This window comes from Bos grunniens, chromosome 5 (assembly GCF_055505025.1).
Source record: "Bos grunniens cultivar Pamir isolate PY7600 chromosome 5, Bosgru_T2T1.0, whole genome shotgun sequence".
Lineage (NCBI taxonomy): Eukaryota > Metazoa > Chordata > Mammalia > Artiodactyla > Bovidae > Bos > Bos grunniens.
The window spans coordinates 100,271,948-100,291,628 of NC_141169.1; the positions used below are offsets into that span (position 1 = coordinate 100,271,948).

General features: G+C 36.7%; 1 protein-coding gene across 2 annotated transcripts; it reads right to left on the reverse strand.

Moving 5' to 3' along the window:
- Positions 1–428: 428 nt before the first annotated feature.
- LOC147372718 (NKG2-A/NKG2-B type II integral membrane protein-like) lies at positions 429–18,507 on the reverse strand. 2 transcript variants are annotated; one of them, XM_086404129.1, is made up of 7 exons: positions 18,330–18,507; positions 15,881–15,979; positions 15,337–15,390; positions 14,631–14,782; positions 12,430–12,530; positions 11,969–12,109; positions 429–555 (listed from the first exon to the last, which is right to left on the reverse strand). In XM_086404129.1, the coding sequence occupies exons 2-7, from the start codon at positions 15,915–15,917 to the stop codon at positions 549–551; spliced, it is 492 nt and encodes a 163-aa protein (XP_086260255.1). In that variant the 5' UTR covers positions 15,918–15,979; positions 18,330–18,507; the 3' UTR covers positions 429–548. The 2 variants fall into 2 exon arrangements, with proteins under 2 accessions (XP_086260255.1, XP_086260254.1); XM_086404128.1 differs by lacking the exon at positions 18,330–18,507 and adding an exon at positions 16,364–16,612.
- Between the last annotated feature and the right edge of the window lie 1,174 nt (positions 18,508–19,681).

Consider the following 19,681-nt stretch of genomic DNA (forward strand, 5'->3'; position numbering starts at 1 on the left):
TGGATTGATTAACAAACTCAGTTATACATGAAAGTTTTCCATTGAATAATGTCTGCAGGCAAGAATTTGAACATTTTAAGAAATCTTCCCAAATACTTCATATTTTATTCTTATTTTCTCCCAAAACTAAAATACCCAAATATCAAATACAGATACCAATATCTCTTTAATTTGTTTGCTTAGCAATTGTCTCTAAATCGAACCACATTGGCATTTGTAATCTCCTGCTAAATGAGATGAGGAATTAGGAAGGAGAGGGAAACACATACCTTCTATAGGCCAGAGTCCTGCCTCTTCTCGTGAGTGGCCAGGTTACTGTGAAAATCAAACAATGTCTGTGGTCTTCACAGACTGCCCTGTGAAGGCCCAGAGTGAAACAATAGTGGAAAAAGTACATTCTTATCACCGAGTCACTGAAACAGGAAATTCTTACGCTTGGGTATTTTGAAGACAGTTTATCTCATCACACAACTCCAGAGTATAGGAGACTTTGGATATGTAGTGTATCAGTTAGTTTGTTCTTTGGTGAGTTCCTCTGAGAATTGATTTCACTTTCTAAAAGATATAGGGGGACAAAGGACATGATCACCCTGCTGTTAAGTTGCTTTCACTTCATTCATCAATGCTGAACATCTAAACCTTGTCAAGAGTAACTTCAATGTTTAAGTTTTACTTTTAGATAAGTTTGCTAAATCTAGGCATTACTTATTTTTTTTCCTTATAATCTCATTGTGTCATTTCTATTATAATGGAGGAAATCATAATTCCATTAACAGTACGTATTTAAGGATACTTATCCCTAATTCAGAAGAGTTACTACATTTTAAACTTTTTTAACTGTCATCTAATTTTTAGCTTTCTAAAATCTAGACAAATGGAATATAAATCTGTAGTTATATACCAATTTATTGTTGTTGTTCAGTCGTGAAGCCATGTCTGACTCTTTGTGACTCTGTGGACTGCAGCAGGCAAAATTTCCCTTTTACTATCTCCCTGAGTTTGTTCAAATTCACGTCCAATGATGGGCTTCCCTGGTGGCTCAGATGGTAAAGAATCTGCTTGTGATGCAACAGACCTGGGTTCAATCCCTGGCTGAGGAAGATCCCCTGGAGAAAGAAATGGCAACCCACTCCAGGATTCTTGCCTGGAAAATTCCATGGAGAGAGGAGCCTAGCAGGGCTACTGTCCATAGGGTCACGGAATCAGACATGACTGAAAAGACTGAGCACACCCACGACTACATGTCCATTGAGTCAGTGAGGTCATCCAGTCACATATTCCTCTGTGGCCCTCTTCTCCTCTTGCATTGAATCTTTTCCAGCATCAGAATCTTTTCCAATGAGTCAGCTCTTTACATCAGGTGGCCAAAGTATGGAGCTTCGGTTTCAGCATCAGTCCTTCACATGAATACTCAGGGTTTACTTCCTTTAGGGTTGACTGGCTTGATCTCCTTGCTGTCCAAGGGACTCTCTCCAGGACCATAGCTGGAAAACATCAATTCTTTGGCATTCACCCTTTATAGTTCAACTCTCAAATCCGTACATGACTACTGGAAAAACCATAGCTTTGATTATATGGACGTTTGTCAGCAAAATGATGTCTCTGCTTTTTAATATGCTATCTAATTTTGTCATAGCTTTACTTCCAAGGAGCAAGCGCTTTTCAATTTCATGGCTGCAGTCATTGTAGACAGTGATTTTGGAGCCCAAGAAAATGAAAGTTGACACTGTTTCCACTTTTTCTCTGTCTATTTGCTATGAAGTGATGGGATTGGATACCATGATCTCTGTTTTTTGATTGTTGAACTTTAAGCCATCTTTTTCATTCTCCTGTTTCAACTGAATCAAGAGGCTCTTTAGTTCCTCTTCACTTTCTGTCATTAAAGTGGTATCATCTGCTATCTGAGGTTGTTGATATCTCTCACTGCCATCTTAATTCCATCTTGTGAGTCATCCAGCCAGCACTTCATATGATGTACTCTGCATATAATTTAAATAAGCAAGGTGACAATATTCAGTGTTGAATATATCCTTTCCCAATTTTGAACCAACCTGCCATTCCATTGTTCCATGTCCTGTTCTACTGTTGCTTCTTGACCTGCATGCAGATTTCTCATGAGGCAGCTAAATTGGTCTGGTATTCCCATCTCTTTAAGAATATTCCACAGGTGGTTGTGATCCACACAGTCAAAGGCTTTAGCAGAGTCAATGGGGCAAAAGTAGATTTTTTTCTGGAATTCCCTGGCTTTCTCTATGATTCAATGGATGTTGGCAATTTGATCATCTGTCTTCTTTGAATCCAGCCTGAATATCTGGAAGTTCTCTGTTCATGTACTGCTGAAGATTATCTTCGAGGATTTTGAGCATAATCTTTGTATCATGTGAAATGAGTGCCATTTTAGGATAATTTGAACGTTATTTGGCATTGCCTTTCTTTGGGATTGGAATGAAAACTGCCCTTTTCCAATCCTGTGGCCACTGCTGAGTTTTCCAGTTTGCTGGCATATTGAGTGCAGCACTTAACAGCATCATTCTTTAGGATTTGGGATAGCTCAGCTGGCATTACACCACATCCACTACCTTGTTTTTAGTAAGGCTTCCTAAGGCCCACTTGACTACACACTTCAAGATACCTGGCTCTAGGTGAGTGACCACACCATTGTGGTTATCTGGGTCATTAAGAGCTTTTCTGTACAGGTATTCTGGGTATTTTTCCACCTCTCCTTAATCTCTTCTGCTTCTGTTAGGTTCTTGCCATTTTTGTCCTCTCTTGTGCCTATCTTTGCATGAAATATTCCCTTGGTATCTCCAGTTTTCTTGAAGATATGTCTAGGCTTTCCCATTCTATTGTTTTTCTTTATTTCATTGTATTGTTCACTTAGGAAGACTTTCTCTCTCATTGCTAATTTATGGAACTCTGCATTCAGTTGGGTATATCTTTTCCTGATCCTCTGCCTTTCACTTCTCTTCTTTTCTCAGGTATTTGTAAGCTGTTTGTAAGCTATTTGCAAACTCTATTATGTCTTAATAATATAGACTAATATTTGAACTTTCTATAGCAATTGCTAATGGCTACCTATTGGTGAATATCTTTATTATATTTTATATTAATAAACTAAAAAAATAATATTCTATTACCCACTTAATTGAATTATCGCACGTGAAACATTCATTAGTGATGCCAAATAATGTGAAATTCAGTAATATTCACTTTTAAAATTTGAAGTGAAAAGTGAAAGTCACTCAGTTGTGTCCAACTCTTTGCAAATGCATGAACTGTACCCTACCAGCTCCAGGTAAGAATTCTGGAGTGGGTAGCCATTCCTTTCTTTAGGGGATCTGCCTAAGTCATGGATTGAACTGAAGTCTCTTGTATTACTGGTAGATTCTTTACCAGCTGAGCTACAAGGTAAGTGTTAAATGTATTATTCATGTTATCATACATTTTTCTGGTTCCAGTTAAATAATTTGGTACACATCATGTCCTTTGTTACATGCCCAAATATGTTGACTCTTCTGGCATCTAACTATAATAAAATCTAGGGAGAAGGCAATGGCACCCCACTCCAGTACTCTTGCCTGGAAAATCCCATGGACGGAGGAGCCTGGTAGGCTACAGTCCATGGGGTTGCTAAGAGGCAGACCTGACTGAGTGACTTCACTTTAACTTTTCACCTTCATGCATTGGAGAAGGAAATGGCAACCCACTCTCGTGTTCTTGCCTGGAGAATCCCAGGGACAGGGGATCCTGGTGGGCTGCCCTCTATGGGGTCGCACAGAGTCGGACACGACTGAAGAGACTTAGCAGCAGTAGCAGCAGCATGGTTAGTCCACCTAGAGCCAAGATAAATACTCAAAATACTAAGAGCGTTTTGAATTTACTGTTTATTATATAAAATGTGGTTGTGACTAAATCTAAAATGGCAGTACCTAGTGACCTAAGAGATATAGATGAATTAGATGTCCATAGTAAGTGCAAATATCCTTCTAACAAGATGGATAGATGGATTCATTTCTAGGAAGTTTTTTAAATGGAGGGAGATAGCCAAAATTATGAAATAACTCCGTGTAAAGGAAACATTTTAAGGTCTTATAATGAAGAAACTCTTATTGTAGTTGAAAATTTGGATATGCAGAAAGGAAAGAAGAACTTAAGAAAAGAACTTATGTGGATATATCCAAATAGATATTGACAGGTAGAATAGTAATGATAAAGTATCAAATTGTGCATATATGTTTGTGTTAGAATTCAAGGCAGCAAAAATGGCATGAGCAGTGAAAACAGTAGAGAGAAATTATGTCTTTTCGTCGTTTCATAAAAGTACAAAAATATGAACTTACTAGACTATTGAGTAAAGAATGCATGCTGTAAAATGTCGGGCACTTATAGAACTGCTGCTGAGTAGCTTCAGGCATGTCCGACTCTGCACGACCCCATAGACTTCAGCCTACCAGGCTCCCCTGTCCCTGGAATTCTCCAGGCAAGACCACTGGAGTGGGGTGCCATTTCCTTCTCCAATGCATGAAAGTGAAAAGTGAAAGTGAAGTCGCTCAGTCGTGTCCAACTCAGCGATCCCATGGACTGCAGCCTACTAGGCTCCTCCGTCCATGGGATTTTTCCAGGCAAGAGTACTGGAGTGGGTCGCCATTGCCTTGTCCACGTAGGGAACTAATAAGACATATTAAATTTATAAATTCTTATAAAAGAAAGTTAAAAATATTTATTGTGAAAGCTAAGAAAACAACATAATGTAGAATTCAAAGTAACAATATATTATACTTAAATATTAACTATATGTTATTATATATAAATAATATATGTAAATAGAGAATATGATAATCCTAAATTTATATTAAGTATATATATAATAGCTTTCCATTTAAATTTTAAGAATGTTTATATTTTAAAATATTTTGTTTAACACACTATGTATGTAAAACAGTTATTTTAATAACTGCTAACTTAATGAGCCATATTATTTTATCAAAAGCCATGAACAGGAAAGTAAAGAACACAAACTGCTTTAGTTAATGTACTCTCATAGTATCAATCAAGAACCATGTTACAAAAGATTGAGCCTGTTTAATAATTATATACTGAATATGTAACCTATTAGCAATTAAAAAATGTATGTAAAAAGCAAGAGAGTTCCAAAAAAACATCTATATCTGCTTTATTGACTATGCCAAAGCCTTTGACTGTGTGGATCACAATAAACTGTGGAAAATTATGAAAGAGATGGGATAACCAGACCACCTGATCTGCCTCTTGAGAAACCTGTATGCAGGACAGGAAGCAACAGTTAGAACTGGACATGGAACAACAGACTGGTTCCAAATAGGAAAAAGAGTATGTCAAGGCTGTATATTGTCACCCTGCTTATTTAACTTATATGCAGAGTACATCATGAGAAACGCTGGACTGGAAGAAACACATGCTGGAATCAAGATTGCCGGGAGAAATAGCAGTAACCTCAGATATGCAGAGACACCACCCTTACAGCAGAAAGTGAAGAGGAACTAAAAAGCCTCTTGATGAAAGTGAAAGTGGAGAGTGAAAAAGTTGGCTTAAAGCTCAACATTCAGAAAACAAAGATCATGGCATCTGGTCCCATCACTTCATGGGAAATAGATGGGGAAACAGTGGAAACAGTGTCAGACTTTATTTTTCTGGGCTCCAAAATCACTGCAGATGGTGATTGCAGCCATGAAATTAAAAGACACTTACTCCTTGGAAGGAAAGTTATGACCAACCTAGATTGCATATTCAAAAGCAGAGACATTACTTTGCCAACAAAGGTCCATCTAGTCAAGGCTATGGTTTTCCCTGTGGTCATGTATGGATGTGAGAGTTGGACTGTGAAGAAGGCTGAGCACCGAATAATTGATGCTTTTGAACTGTGGTATTGGAGAAGACTCTTGAGAGTCCCTTGGACTGCAAGGAGATCCAACCAGTCCATTCTGAAGATCAGCCCTGGGCTTTCTTTGGAAGGAATGATGCTAAAGCTGAAACTCCATTACTTTGGCCACCTCATGGAAGAGTTGACTCATTGGAAAAGACTCTGATGCTGGGAGGGATTGGGGGCAGGAGGAGAAGGGGACACCAGAGGATGAGATGGCTGGATGGCATCACTGACTCGATGGATGTGAGTCTGAGTGAACTCTGGGAGTTGGTGATGGACAGGGAAGCCTGGTGTGCTGCGATTCATGGGGTTGCAAAGAGTCGGACTCAACTGAGTGACTGAACTGAACTGAACTGAACTGAATAGCACAAGGTCAACACAGATTTGAAAACCATGCATAAATAATCATAAATGGAGATTTAAACAATTTATCTCCACTACTTATCAAGCAGATACAGCAGTAGGCAATAGAAATATCTAAGCTAGACAAGTAACCAGTACATATATGAACACACACACATACAGTAACATAGAATATTCTTATTTTTTTAAGTTCAAATGAACATTTCCCCCAAATTTGCTATATATGCTTAAGTCCAGTTACACCACTAAAAAAACTACAGAAATTTGGTGTCACAACACTAGCCCACAGCCAAGTTTGGCAAGTGGGCACTTGAAATGTGAATATTCAAATTTAATTTTTAATTAATTAGAAGAAATAAACATTTCATATTGATTTCATAGTCACATCAGCCATATGTAATAGACATACAGAATATTTCCAGATTCATGAAAATTTCTCTAACTAGTTTACCTAAAATGAAGGCAATAACTAAAATTTTGAAAATCTTTATCGGGTTTTATATTCAGTACTGTATTTCTAAATAACATATGAACCAAGGAAAAATCAAAGTCAAATTTCATAATTTTATATGAATTAAAGAAAAACAGAACAACAAGATTCTGTCTTGTGACATATGAATTGCATTAAATGCATACATTGTAAACAAAAAAAAAGAAAGAAGAAATCTGAGCATGCTTGACAAGAAACTTGAAATGAAAAAGCAATTTCGGTGAAATTAAAGTAGTTGACATAAAGACGAAGGAAGAAACTAGCAAATATGAAAAATCAGAGAAATGCAAATCAAAACCACTATGAGGTACCATTTCACACCAGTCAGAATGGCTGCGATCCAAAAGTCTACAAATAATAAATGCTGGAGAGGGTGTGGAGAAAAGGGAACCCTCTTACACTGTTGGTGGGAATGCAAACTAGTACAGCCACTATGGAGAACAGTGTGGAGATTCCTTAAAAAACTGGAAATAGAACTGCCTTATGATCCAGCAATCCCACTGCTGGGCATACACACTGAGGAAACCAGAAGGGAAAGAGACACGTGTACCCCAATGTTCATCGCAGCACTGTTTATAATAGCCAGGACATGGAAGCAACCTAGATGTCCATCAGCAGATGAATGGATAAGAAAGCTGTGGTACATATACACAATGGAGTATTACTCAGCCATTAAAAAGAATACATTTGAATCAGTTCTAATGAGGTGGATGAAACTGGAGCCTATTATACAGAGTGAAGTAAGCCAGAAGGAAAAACATAAATACAGTATACTAACGCATATATATGGAATTTAGAAAGATGGTAACGATAACCCTGTATACGAGACAGCAAAAGAGACACTGACGTATAGAACAGTCTTATAGACTCTGTGGGAGAGGGAGAGGGTGGGAAGATTTGGGAGAATGGCATTGAAACATGTAAAATAAACACCAATACAGTATACTAACGCATATATATGGAATTTAGAAAGATGGTAACGATAACCCTGTATACGAGACAGCAAAAGAGACACTGACGTATAGAACAGTCTTATAGACTCTGTGGGAGAGGGAGAGGGTGGGAAGATTTGGGAGAATGGCATTGAAACATGTAAAATAAACACCAATACAGTATACTAACGCATATATATGGAATTTAGAAAGATGGTAACGATAACCCTGTATACGAGACAGCAAAAGAGACACTGACGTATAGAACAGTCTTATGGACTCTGTGGGAGAGGGAGAGGGTGGGAAGATTTGGGAGAATGGCATTGAAACATGTAAAATATCATGTATGAAACGAGATGCCAGTCCAGGTTCAATGCACGATACTGGATGCTTGGGGCTAGTGCACTGGGATGACCCAGAGGGATGGTATGGGGAGGGAGGAGGGACGAGGGTTCAGGATAGGGAACACATGTATACCTGTGGTGGATTCATTTTGATATTTGGCAAAACTAATGCAATTATGTAAAGTTTAAAAATAAAAAAAAATTAATTAAAAAAATTAAAAAAAAGAAAAAGAAAAATCATAACAAAGAAAAAATTACAGTAGAGGGGAATAGAAGGGTCAAAGCTATTTTCATTTGAAAGACAATAAAATTAATAAATGACACGTGGAGAATAGGGAAAACATGAATCTTTTATATCTATATAAATATGACAATCCAATGCTCCTGCTGCTGCGAAGTCACATCAGTTGTGTCCGACTCTGTGTGACCCCATAAATGGCAGGCTGCCAGGCTTTTCCATCCCTGGGATTCTCCAGGCAAGAACACTGGAGTGGGTTGCCATTTCCTTCTCCAGTGCATGAAAATGAGAAGTGAAAGTGAAGTCGCTCAGTCGTGTCCAACTCTTAGTGACCCCATAAACTGCAGCCCAGGCTCCTCCGTCCATACGATTTTTCCAGGCAAGACCACTGGAGTGGTTCTCCAGTGCCTTCTCCGTGACAATCCAATAGATGTTGGCAATTTGATTGTTTGTTGTTGATAAAATTGCCAACATCTGTTGGATCATTGGAAAAGCAAGAGACTTCCAGAAAAACACCTTCTGCTTTGTTGACTATGCCAAAGCCTTTGACTGTATAGATCACAGCGAACTTTGGAAAATTATTCAAGAGATAGGATTACCAGACCGCCTGACCTGCCTCTTGAGAAGTCTGTATGTAGATCAAGAAGCAACAGCTAGAACTGGACATGGAAGAGTGGACTGGTTCCAAATTGGGAAAGGAATATGTCAAGGCTGTATATTGTCACCCTGTTTATTTAACTTCCATGCAGAGCACATCATGTGAAATGCCAGGCTGGATGAAACACAGCTGGAATCAAGATTGCTGGGAGAAATAGCAATAACCTCAGACATGTAGATGACACCACCCTTATGGCAGACAGTGAAGAACTAAAGAGCCTCTTGATGAAAATGAAATAGGAGAGTGAAAAAGCTGTCTTAAAACTTAACATTCAAAAAGCAAAGATCATGGTATCCAGTTCCATCAGTTTATGGCAAAAAAAATGGGGAAACAATGGAAACAGTGAGAGATTTTATTTTTTTGGACCCTAAAATCATTGCAGATTTGACTGCAGCCATGAAATTGAAAGACACTTGTTCCTTGGAAGGAAAGCTATGACCAAACTAGATAGCGTATTAAAATCAGAGACATTACTTTAAGGTCTGTCTAGTCAAAGCTTGGTTTTTCAGTAGTTATGTAAGGATGTGAGAGTTGGACCATATAGAAAGCTGAGCACTGAAGAATTGATGCTTTTGAACTGTGGTGATGGAGAAGACTCTTGAGAGTCCCTTGGGCTGGGAGGAGACCAAACCAGTCCATCCTGGAGAAAATCAGTCCTGAATATTCATTGGAAGTACTGATGCTGCAGCTGAAACTTCAATACTTTGGACACCTGATGGGAGGAACTGACTCACTGGAAAATACCCTGCCGTTGGGAAAGATTGAAGGCGGGAGGAGAAGGGCACAACAGAGGATGAGATGGTTGGATGGTGTCACCAAGTCGATGGACATGAGTTTGAGCAAGCTCTGGGTGTTGGTGATGGATAGGGAAGCCTGCACAGTGCAGTCCATGGGGTCGCAAAGAGTCGGACACGACTGAGTGACTGAACTGAACTGAAACCTGACAAAACCATTATGGTTTTTACGGATGTTAAACAGACAATAAAGCTGTATTATAAAAACTTTTTACGATCCATATGAAATAGAATGTCTAGAAAATGCAAATTACCAAATATAGTACAACAACAATAAACCTGTATAAGCTTAACATATGTTAAATATATTAATTTACTTTTGGTCTCTCTACTCCTATTTTTGATATTACATGGAAGTGGGCTCACACAATATGCAACATTTTAGAGGTTTGAATGCCATAAACATACTGTTGAGCAAAAAAAGTGAGACACAAAAGAGCGATACCTATATTTTGGATGTGTATATGATACTTCAGTGGGGTTTTCCAGGTGGCACTAGTGGTAAAGCGACTGCCTGCCAGTGTAGGAGATGAGGGTTTGATCCCTGGGTCAGGAAGGTCCTCCAGGGAATATGAAATGATAGCCCTCTCCAGTAGTCTTTTTTTTTTAATTAATTTATTTATTTTATTTAGAGGATAATTACTTTAAAATATTGTGGTATTTTTCTCACACATGTACATGAATCAGCCATGGGTTCGCATGTGTTCTCCAATTCAGAAACCCTCTCTCACCTTCCTCCCTCCCCCATCCCTTGGGTTGTCCCAGAGCACCAGCTCTGAGTGTCCTGCTTCATGCATCCAACTTGCACTGGTCATCTCTTTTATATACGGGAATATACATGTTTCAGTGCTATTCTCTCAAATCATCCCACCCTCGCCTTCTTCCACATACTCCAAAAGTCTGTTCTTTAAGTCTGTGTCTCTTTTGTTGCCTTGCGTATAGGATCATTGTTACCTTCTTTCTAAAGTCCATATATGTGCATTAATACAGTGTATTGATGGTTCTCTTTCTGATTTAGTTCCCTCTGTATAATAGGCTCCAGTTTCATCCACCTCATTAGAACTGATTCAAACGCTGGGAAAACCAGTCAACCATATGCAAAAGAATGAAACTAGAGCATTTTCTAACACCATAAACAAAAATAAACTCAAAATGGATTAAAGATCTAAATTTAACACCAGAGACTATTAAAACACTTAGAGGAAAACAGAGGCATAACACCCTCTGACATAAATCACAGCAAGATTCTCTGTGACCCACCTTGCAGAGTAATGGAAATAAAAACAAAAATACAAATGGGACCTAGGTAAACTTAAAAGCTTTTGCACAACAAAGGAAACTATAAGCCAGGTGGAAAGGCAGCCTTCAGAATGGAAGACAATAACAGCAAATGAAACAACTGACAAAGAATTAAGCTCCAAAATATACAAGCATTTTATGCAGCTCAATACCAGAAAAATGAACAACCGAATCAAAAAGTGGGCCAAACATTGAAATACGTATAATATCATATATGGAATGAGTCGCCAGTCCAGGTTCGATGCAGGATACTGGATGCTTGGGGCTGGTGCACTGGGACGACCCAGAGGGATGGTATGGGGAGGGTGGAGGGAGGAGGAGGGTTCAGGATGGGGAACACATATATACCTGTGGCGGATTCATTTTGATATTTGGCAAAACCAATACAATATTGTAAAGTTTAAAAATAAAATAAAATTAAAAAAAAAAGTGGGCCAAAGAAGTAAACAGATATTTCTCCAAAGAAGATATACAGAGGGCTAATAAAACACATGAAAATATATGTAGGTTTCTCATATCACAACATCACTCATTACTAGAAAATGCAAATTAAAAACACAATGAGGTATTGTCTCTGCCGGTCAGAATGGCCACCATAAAAAGGTTGACAAATAGCTGGAGAGGGTGTGGAGAAAAAGGAAACCCTCTTACACTGTTGATGGGAATGCAAACTGGTACAGCCACTATGGAGAACAGTGTGGAAATTCCTTAAAAATCTGAGAATAGAACCACTCCAGTATTCTTGACTGGAGAATTCCTTGGAGAGACAAGCCTGACAGCCTATAGTCAATGGGGTCTAAAAGAGTCAGACACAACTGAACGAATGAGCACACACAATTATATTTCAACTGTTTTTGAAAAACATTCATTATCAGAAAAAATAATATAATTCATTTTAAAATTTATGCAATCAGAATATTATTTCCATTTCATAAAAGATCAAGTTACCCAACAGTATCCAAACTCATGTTGTATTTCTCAAGCTTGTGCTTGCAATGATATGTATTTGGAAACTGACAGTCTTCTGCTTTTATGCCCCATAAATATTGTACAGCACAGTTATGTTCATCAGGTACATTGTCTGTTATCCTGTTATGGAAAAATGCATAATTCCGTTATATTCTATGAAGACAACTCATGAAAAAATAGCATTTTCCATGTAACTGTAATACAAGATATTTTGAAAATGGGTAATGAAGTCTTTAATAAAATTTCAGTTAGAGCTTGTTACTAGGAAATCGGGCTACAGAGTAGCCTGGTTTTCAACATTGGTATCAACATTTTATTAACTTTCAATTTCTTCTTTCAGCTTTCTATAATTTGACTAAAACAAATGTATTCATGTTATTTAAAAAAAATTTTTTTTTGTATTTTTCCTCCTCTATATAGCATTCTTTTTACAAACTTACTGTAGATTGCAAGTTGAACCATTTAGCCACTTCCAAGGATGACCGCGGCCTTCACGAGAGACTTGAATCCACGATATAATTGATAGGGACATCAGAAATTTCTAGCCAAAATAAAGAATTTTCACTTAAATAGTCATTATGAAATGTTTTTGTTAATTTTTAAAATGCAAGTCAAAGGATGTGTTCTTTGATAGCATCTTTCTTTCTTTGAACAAATTGAGCATGTTAGATTCTAATCTAACACTAAAAAATATAGGAGTTGAAAGTTTGAGTTTTAATAGTGCCATAAATATTAACCAATATCTGTACTTTTGATTCAAAATTAACTCAACATTTATACTTATCAGTTTCACTGTGTTCTAATGTTAATAAGGAAAATTCCTTTTTTTTTGACAGCCATTTAATAAAGGGAATATTTACAAAAACATGAATTAGTTATAGAGATCCCACAAAAGAATACTCCTTGCATAACAACTTGGGGATACTTACAGCTGTGAACTGCATCTAACATTAAGCCTAAGGGATAAGAAGGTGGAGTAATTCATATGTGCAATGAGGAAAATTCTGATTCATATAATTTCATTTTTCCTCATGTCAAAACTAACATAGCAAGGCTTTAAATAAGTCTTTAGATTCCATGACATTCATTTTTCTGGATATTGTGACAGTACCAGTGGATTTCTCTACTATTATATGTTTCTCAGAATTTCAGTTTTAGAGGGAAATTAAGGAAATGAAATTGAAAAAATAAGTGACATGAGAGCCGGATTTGGTTTTCTGAGCCTGACACCATTCTTTGACTAGATAAACCCCAAAGCCATCTGATTCTGTATTGGTGGAATCAGTGGACCAGACAAGGGGTCAGAGACTCATTTCTCTCTGCTCCTCCCTGCTAAGTTCAACTGTAACATGGGAACTAATGAAAGACACGAGAAAGGAGAACTCTGAAAGGTGGAAAGAGAAGGGTGATGTGGCTTGAGACTTCCCAGCAGTCCCACTCCTCTGTAATTGCTAATCACTTCTCCGTGATGAGAGAACAAGGTGGGAGATGAGGGAGTGATAATTAGGTGCGTCTTGTATCTCCCCACCAACCAGGTGAAAGTGACCTAGGTCTCTTACTTCCCAAACACCCCATACCTAACCTAGCTGTTAGGTGTAGCACAGGTAAGCCATTCCTCCTGTGTGTTGAGAGAATCGTGTAGGCAACACCAGGTAAGCCTTACAAGGCGATCCATCAGGACACTTACTAACAAGCAGCAGTCAGAGAAATTGCCTCTGTTTCCTCCACTGAGAGACACTAGGGTTGGGTGATAGGGGTGGGAGTGGGACCAGCAAAGGGGATGTCTTGACTAAAACTACTGAAGCTAAGAAGCCTCTTTATCCCTGAGGGTGTAAGACTTCATCTCCACCCAGCGGCATTGGAAAGAATGGATCTTAACTGTTGAATTCACACAATGAGCTGTGGAAATTTACAAACTTCACACAAATGCAAAAATTTGGAGGAACTGCAAAATATCATATGGCAGTGATGAGACAGGGACAACCTGTATGATTCCATGTGCTGGAGTAGAAAATGTCAACCCACTTCAGTATTCTTGCCTGGAAAATTCCATGGACACAGGAGCCTGACAGGCTGAAGTTAATAAGGTTGCAAAGAGTCAGACACGAACGACTAAGCACGAACACGGGATTCCATGTATAAGATTCAAAAGCAATCAAAGAGATTCTATAATATCAAAAGTCAGGATAGAGAGTAAATAAGGAGGTGAGACGTGATAAGATATTACAGAGGGGTGGGGCTGCTGAGAAGTTGAAACTTCTATTCCGTGATCTGATGTGCAATTACATAATTCTATAGGCAAAATCATATGTTTATTTTCCTTGATTTATGATAAAATTAGATAGCACAGTGTATTTTAGAATTTAATAGATTTATAGAAGCATGGTTTTCTTTCTTTTTTTTTTTTTTAGAAGCATGGTTTTCTATGAAAAGCAAGAACCAGAAATTACCACACATGCAAGAATGATATAAAAATGTAAATAAAGTATCATAAAGTTATATTCCATTGTTTAATGGAATACTAGCAGACCTTAAAATAAACAAGCTACAAATATGTACAAAAGCACAAGTGAATCCTAACAAATATAATGCTGACTAAATGAAGCCTTTAGCAAAGTGTTGGAAACATTTAATAGCTTACCATTTCCTCTTCATTATCTATATAAAGCAGGGTAGAATTCTTAGTAGCACAGGATATCAAACTCTCATTCCACGATTTTTTTTCCAAACTAGTATAATAGCAGTTGTTGGAATATGTAATCCAGTCTTTTGGACAATGACCACAATGACATTCTGAAGAAAGATTATGAATTAGTATTCAAAAACAATTTGAATTTGGAAAATACAAATTAACTTACATATATGCATAGATATAAACATATGTATACACACACACACACACATATATATATATATATATATATATATATATAAAATAACATATCTATGCATCCTCAAGCCTGGTACATATAAAACAAATCTCATTCATGCATTCATAGAGAGGGTCTGTCTTTAATATATGGCCCCATATAAAGGAAACACATAGAAATATCTACTCTTTACCTGTCGTGAAAATCAAGAAATGAAACTTCTATTTTAGAATAGCAAAATTATTTGTCTCTATTCATATTATAGCAGGACGAAATTACAGCCAATTGCCAACAATGGATATGGAGATCATATTATTGCATAGGGAGAAGCACTCTCCTATAATCATTTATATGAATGTTTATTGCCTGATTTTATGAATTATGTTCTATCCCCAAATCTATTCTTATTTTCACTAGCCTAAGATAGAGACAAAAATGAATTGTATTCATATCAGAACTTTGAAAATCATTATGTACCTTTCTGGAGCCTTATTGTGAGAGAGGAGTAATTCTGTTTCCGTATTACAGTAGCTACAAAATTAATCATTAAAAAGTTAATATTGCTTTAAATGAATCATAATGATTTTAGTGTATGAGCTTGAGAATTCACTTTATTGTTTAGAATTAGAGTAATCTGAAATAAAACTGATTTAGCAAGAAAAATTAATTAGGTAATGAAGACTTGATGGAAAAAATATTTCAAAAACCTAACGGAACAAACTTCACCACGTCTTACAGTATTTGCTTTAACTAATCTCAAGAATTAATTTGTATTTCTCAAAAAGATCTTTAAATCTCCTAAAGCATGCTTTTGAGTCATGAAGTCAGAATATACATATACATGCTCTCTGTAATTCTCCTGTGTTGTGTATTTCTGACAAATTACATATAACATACTGCATTTATTCTAAATGCATGTATTTTAATGATAGGCACATTCTATAATATTATGAAATGTTTAGCAGCACTGACCCTCAGTAAAGTCATAAGTTCCCTTACAGTTTTTCAAAAATGTACTTACAAGGAGTAACAACGATCATTCTCACCACAATGGACATCAAGACAAGGCAGATGATTCCCAGGATCCCAGCAATGAACTTCTCTGGAGGTGATGGTGAACCTGCAGGGACAGAAAAGGAAACTGAGAAAGCAGTGATGGGGACAGTTGTTCAGAGTTTACATACACAAGAACCCACACGAACACAGAATTATGGATATAAACTTGGACCCCAACCCATTTTGACCACTGTAGTCTTTCTCTCAGAATATACCATTGCATTTTCAGCAAATATAAGACTACATGAGTTGCTGATCAAAGACTTCAAATTATAGTAATGCCAGAATAAAAGTCATCCTCCGATTTCACATCAGAATCCCATATCCAGCTTTAAGTTCTGTTCCTCAAAGTGACAAATATGTGAGCTTATCCCCTACTCTTCCTCCACACCTCTGCACCCCACTGCACTTCCTAGAACAGCTCCATGTGTGTCTAGTAAGTGTTTACCTTTGGAGCGGTGATTCCTGTCGTTCCCATGAAGATTCTGAGGAGCATTTTGAAGATTTAATTCTACATATGTTAATTCCTGCTCAGTCATTGAAATGGAACTTTTAGAAACCTTAGGTTTTCTTTTCTGCCTCTTTGAGTTCTTGACTCCCTTCAGTTCTGCATAGGTTGCTCCTTGGTTATTCATCTCTGCAGCTGAGTGAGATCAAGGACTGTGCTTGAAGTGAACTGAGGTTGAGTGGTGTATGTGAGATAAGAACCCTAGCACAATGCCACAGGCGGGGCAAAGTGCTTAGTGCTCACTTTGCAGCTGAACAAACTTAAAGCCTGGTAAATTCCTTACAACTTTAAACAAGTTTTTCACGATAGAATGCTTTTTTGAAAAAGATATTCTATATTTGACGCATATATTATTGATTCAAACAGTGAAAAGCAATAAATTAGGGAGGAATAAAGAAGTTCATGAACAATAATATCCTTATTAAGTCAGATTCCATGGAAATATTTTAAAACCATCATAGTGCTTGTGTTCAAATTAAAATGTTCTGTTAACAAGAGAGATTCACCCAAATTTATGATAATTTTGAAATTTAATAATGGTTACAAACAGTTCTTTAAAGATGAGGAGAGAGTAATGTTGACATATACAATAATTTCCTACACTAAATTACATTATTTGGTGACTTACATTTATTGATGAAAAAGGATAACAAATGGTCTTTATTTCAAATGGTTGAGGAGTTCTGAGAAAGCATTAAAAACTGAGGAAATGCTTCATATATTGCAAAGTGTTACATGACACATTAAACATATATAACAAGTAATATGAAAAATAAACAAAATAGGAAAGACTAAAAAATACTTATTTTACAAAAGTAGTTGATAATTGATTTAATGGCTAATATCTGAACCCACAAAATGATAAACACGTATAGGTCACTTATGGAAGAACATTGTTGGTTCAAACTTCCAGAAAGATCTGATAGATGTCCAAGTTAGTAAAGGTCATTTTAGCTGTATAAGTGATGGTAATTACTTATAAAAAATCCAGATAACATAATTTAATAAATCAGACAATTGATGCAGTAGTCATAAATATCTGGAAATTAATTATTACTGAAATTTATAAAATGTGATCTTCAAAAAGTTATTTACTATCTGGTAACCTATATTATTAATATAAAATGGAAATAAGTTTATGCAATATATAACATGTGTAACACTGAGCACTCAACCTGGAATTTACAAGTTCTCAGTAATTATCAGTTTTAATTATTATCTTAGTCATCATTTCTATGGTACTATTTCTGATTTACGTCAGCCTTTAATTAGTATAACATATCATTTATTCAATGTTTGATTTTTAAAAAATACTTTAATTATGACAATTAAGTTTAAATTAGCCTTTAGATATATGGCAAAACCAATACAATATTGTACAGTTAAAAAATGAAATAAAATATATTAAAAAAAAAGTTACTTCATCTTTAATTTCATTAAAAAATTAGGGTTTTTTTATTCAATCTAAAACATATAGAGGACTTATGCTTGGCCTTTTGCTATATAATGAATTCCTTTCCAAGAATCTGTTTATAGATGTAGAGCAAAATATGTATAAACATATTATTATACAAAAAGCTTACCATCTACTGATTATAAAATCCAAAACTAATTGTTCCCTCTCATGAGGTCAATAAATTTCACGTAATATTATATCCACAACCAAATATGCATGTGTGTATTCACTTGACTAGTGTTCTACAGACAATAATTTGAATACTTGGAGAAATCACCCAATATTTGGTATTTTATGGTTATTGTTTAAACCAAATTATTAAAAAAAAACAATGTTCTACTTTGATTTTGTTGTATATTTACTATAGCTCAGTTGCATCCCCTCTAACATTTGTTAGTTCCCACTACGTGAGACGGTCTAGCAGAGAGACAGGAGAGGAGGGACACATACCTTCTGTTGGCCAGGAAGTTGTGCATTCTTTAGTGTGCAGATCAGGTTACTCTCTAAAAAGAGACCTGCTATAGCTGGTAACCAAAGGAGAAATTTTAAAACTTACAACCCAGTCAAGATAAGCAATGTCTGTGACCTTCACAGGCTGCCCTGTGAAGGCTCAGAGTGAAGCTAGAATGGAAAATATTGATTTGTCGTCAATGTGTCACTTCAGGTTTGAACAGGAAATCCTCATACTTAGGCGAGTTGAAGAGAATTTAGCTTATCACACACCTCCAGAAAATAGGAGACTTTGGGCTCCAATTAAAAGGACAACTGGATCTCTAGTTGTGTTATTTACATTTTCCATTTTTAAATGCCTCTGAGAAATTGTTATCATATACTGTAAGATCCATTAGATCTGATAAACAAAGTGCCTAAGAGCTATGGATGGAGTTCTGTGACACTGTATAGGAGGCAGTGGTCAAGATCATCCCCAAGAAAAAGAAACGCAAGGAGGCAAGATGGTTTTCTGAGGAGGCCTTACCAGTAGCTGAGAAAAGAAGAGAAGCTAAAGGCAAAGGAGAAAAGGAAAAATGTATCCATCTAAATGCAGAGTTCCAAAGAATAGCAAGGAGAGATAAGAAAGCCTTCCTCAGTGACCAGTGCAAAGAATAGAGGAAAACAATAGAATGGGAAAGAGTAGAGATCTCTTTAAGAAGATTAGAGGTACCAAGGGAACATTTCATGCAAAGATGGGTACAATAAAGGACAGAAATGGTATGGGCCTAACAGAAGCAGAAGATATTAAGAAGAGGTGGCAAGAATACACAGAAGAACTATATAAAAAAGATCTTCATGACTCAGATAAGCACCCAGATCACTTGCCTAGAGCCAGACATCTTGGAATGTGAAGTCAAGTGGGCCTTAGAAAGCATCACTATGAACAAAGCTAATGGAAGTGATGGAATTCCAGTTGAGCTATTGCAAATCCTGAAAGATGATGCTGTGAAAGTGCTGAACTCAATATGCCAGCAATTTTGGAAAACTCAGCAGTGGCTACAGGACAAGAAAACGTCAGTTTTCATTCAAATCCCAAAGAAAGGCAATGCCAAAGACTGTTCAAACTACTGCACAATTGCACTCATCTCATTTGCTAGCAAAGTAATGCTCAAAATTCTCCAAGCCAGGCTTCAATGGTACGTGAACTGAGAACTTCCAGATGTTCAAACTGTCTTTAGGAAAGGCAGAGGAAGCAGAGATCAAGTTTCCAACATCCATTGGATCATTAAAAAAGCAAGAGACCAAAAGACTGTTCTATACACCTGTGTCTCTTTTGCTGTCTGACGTACAGGGTTATTGTTACCATCTTT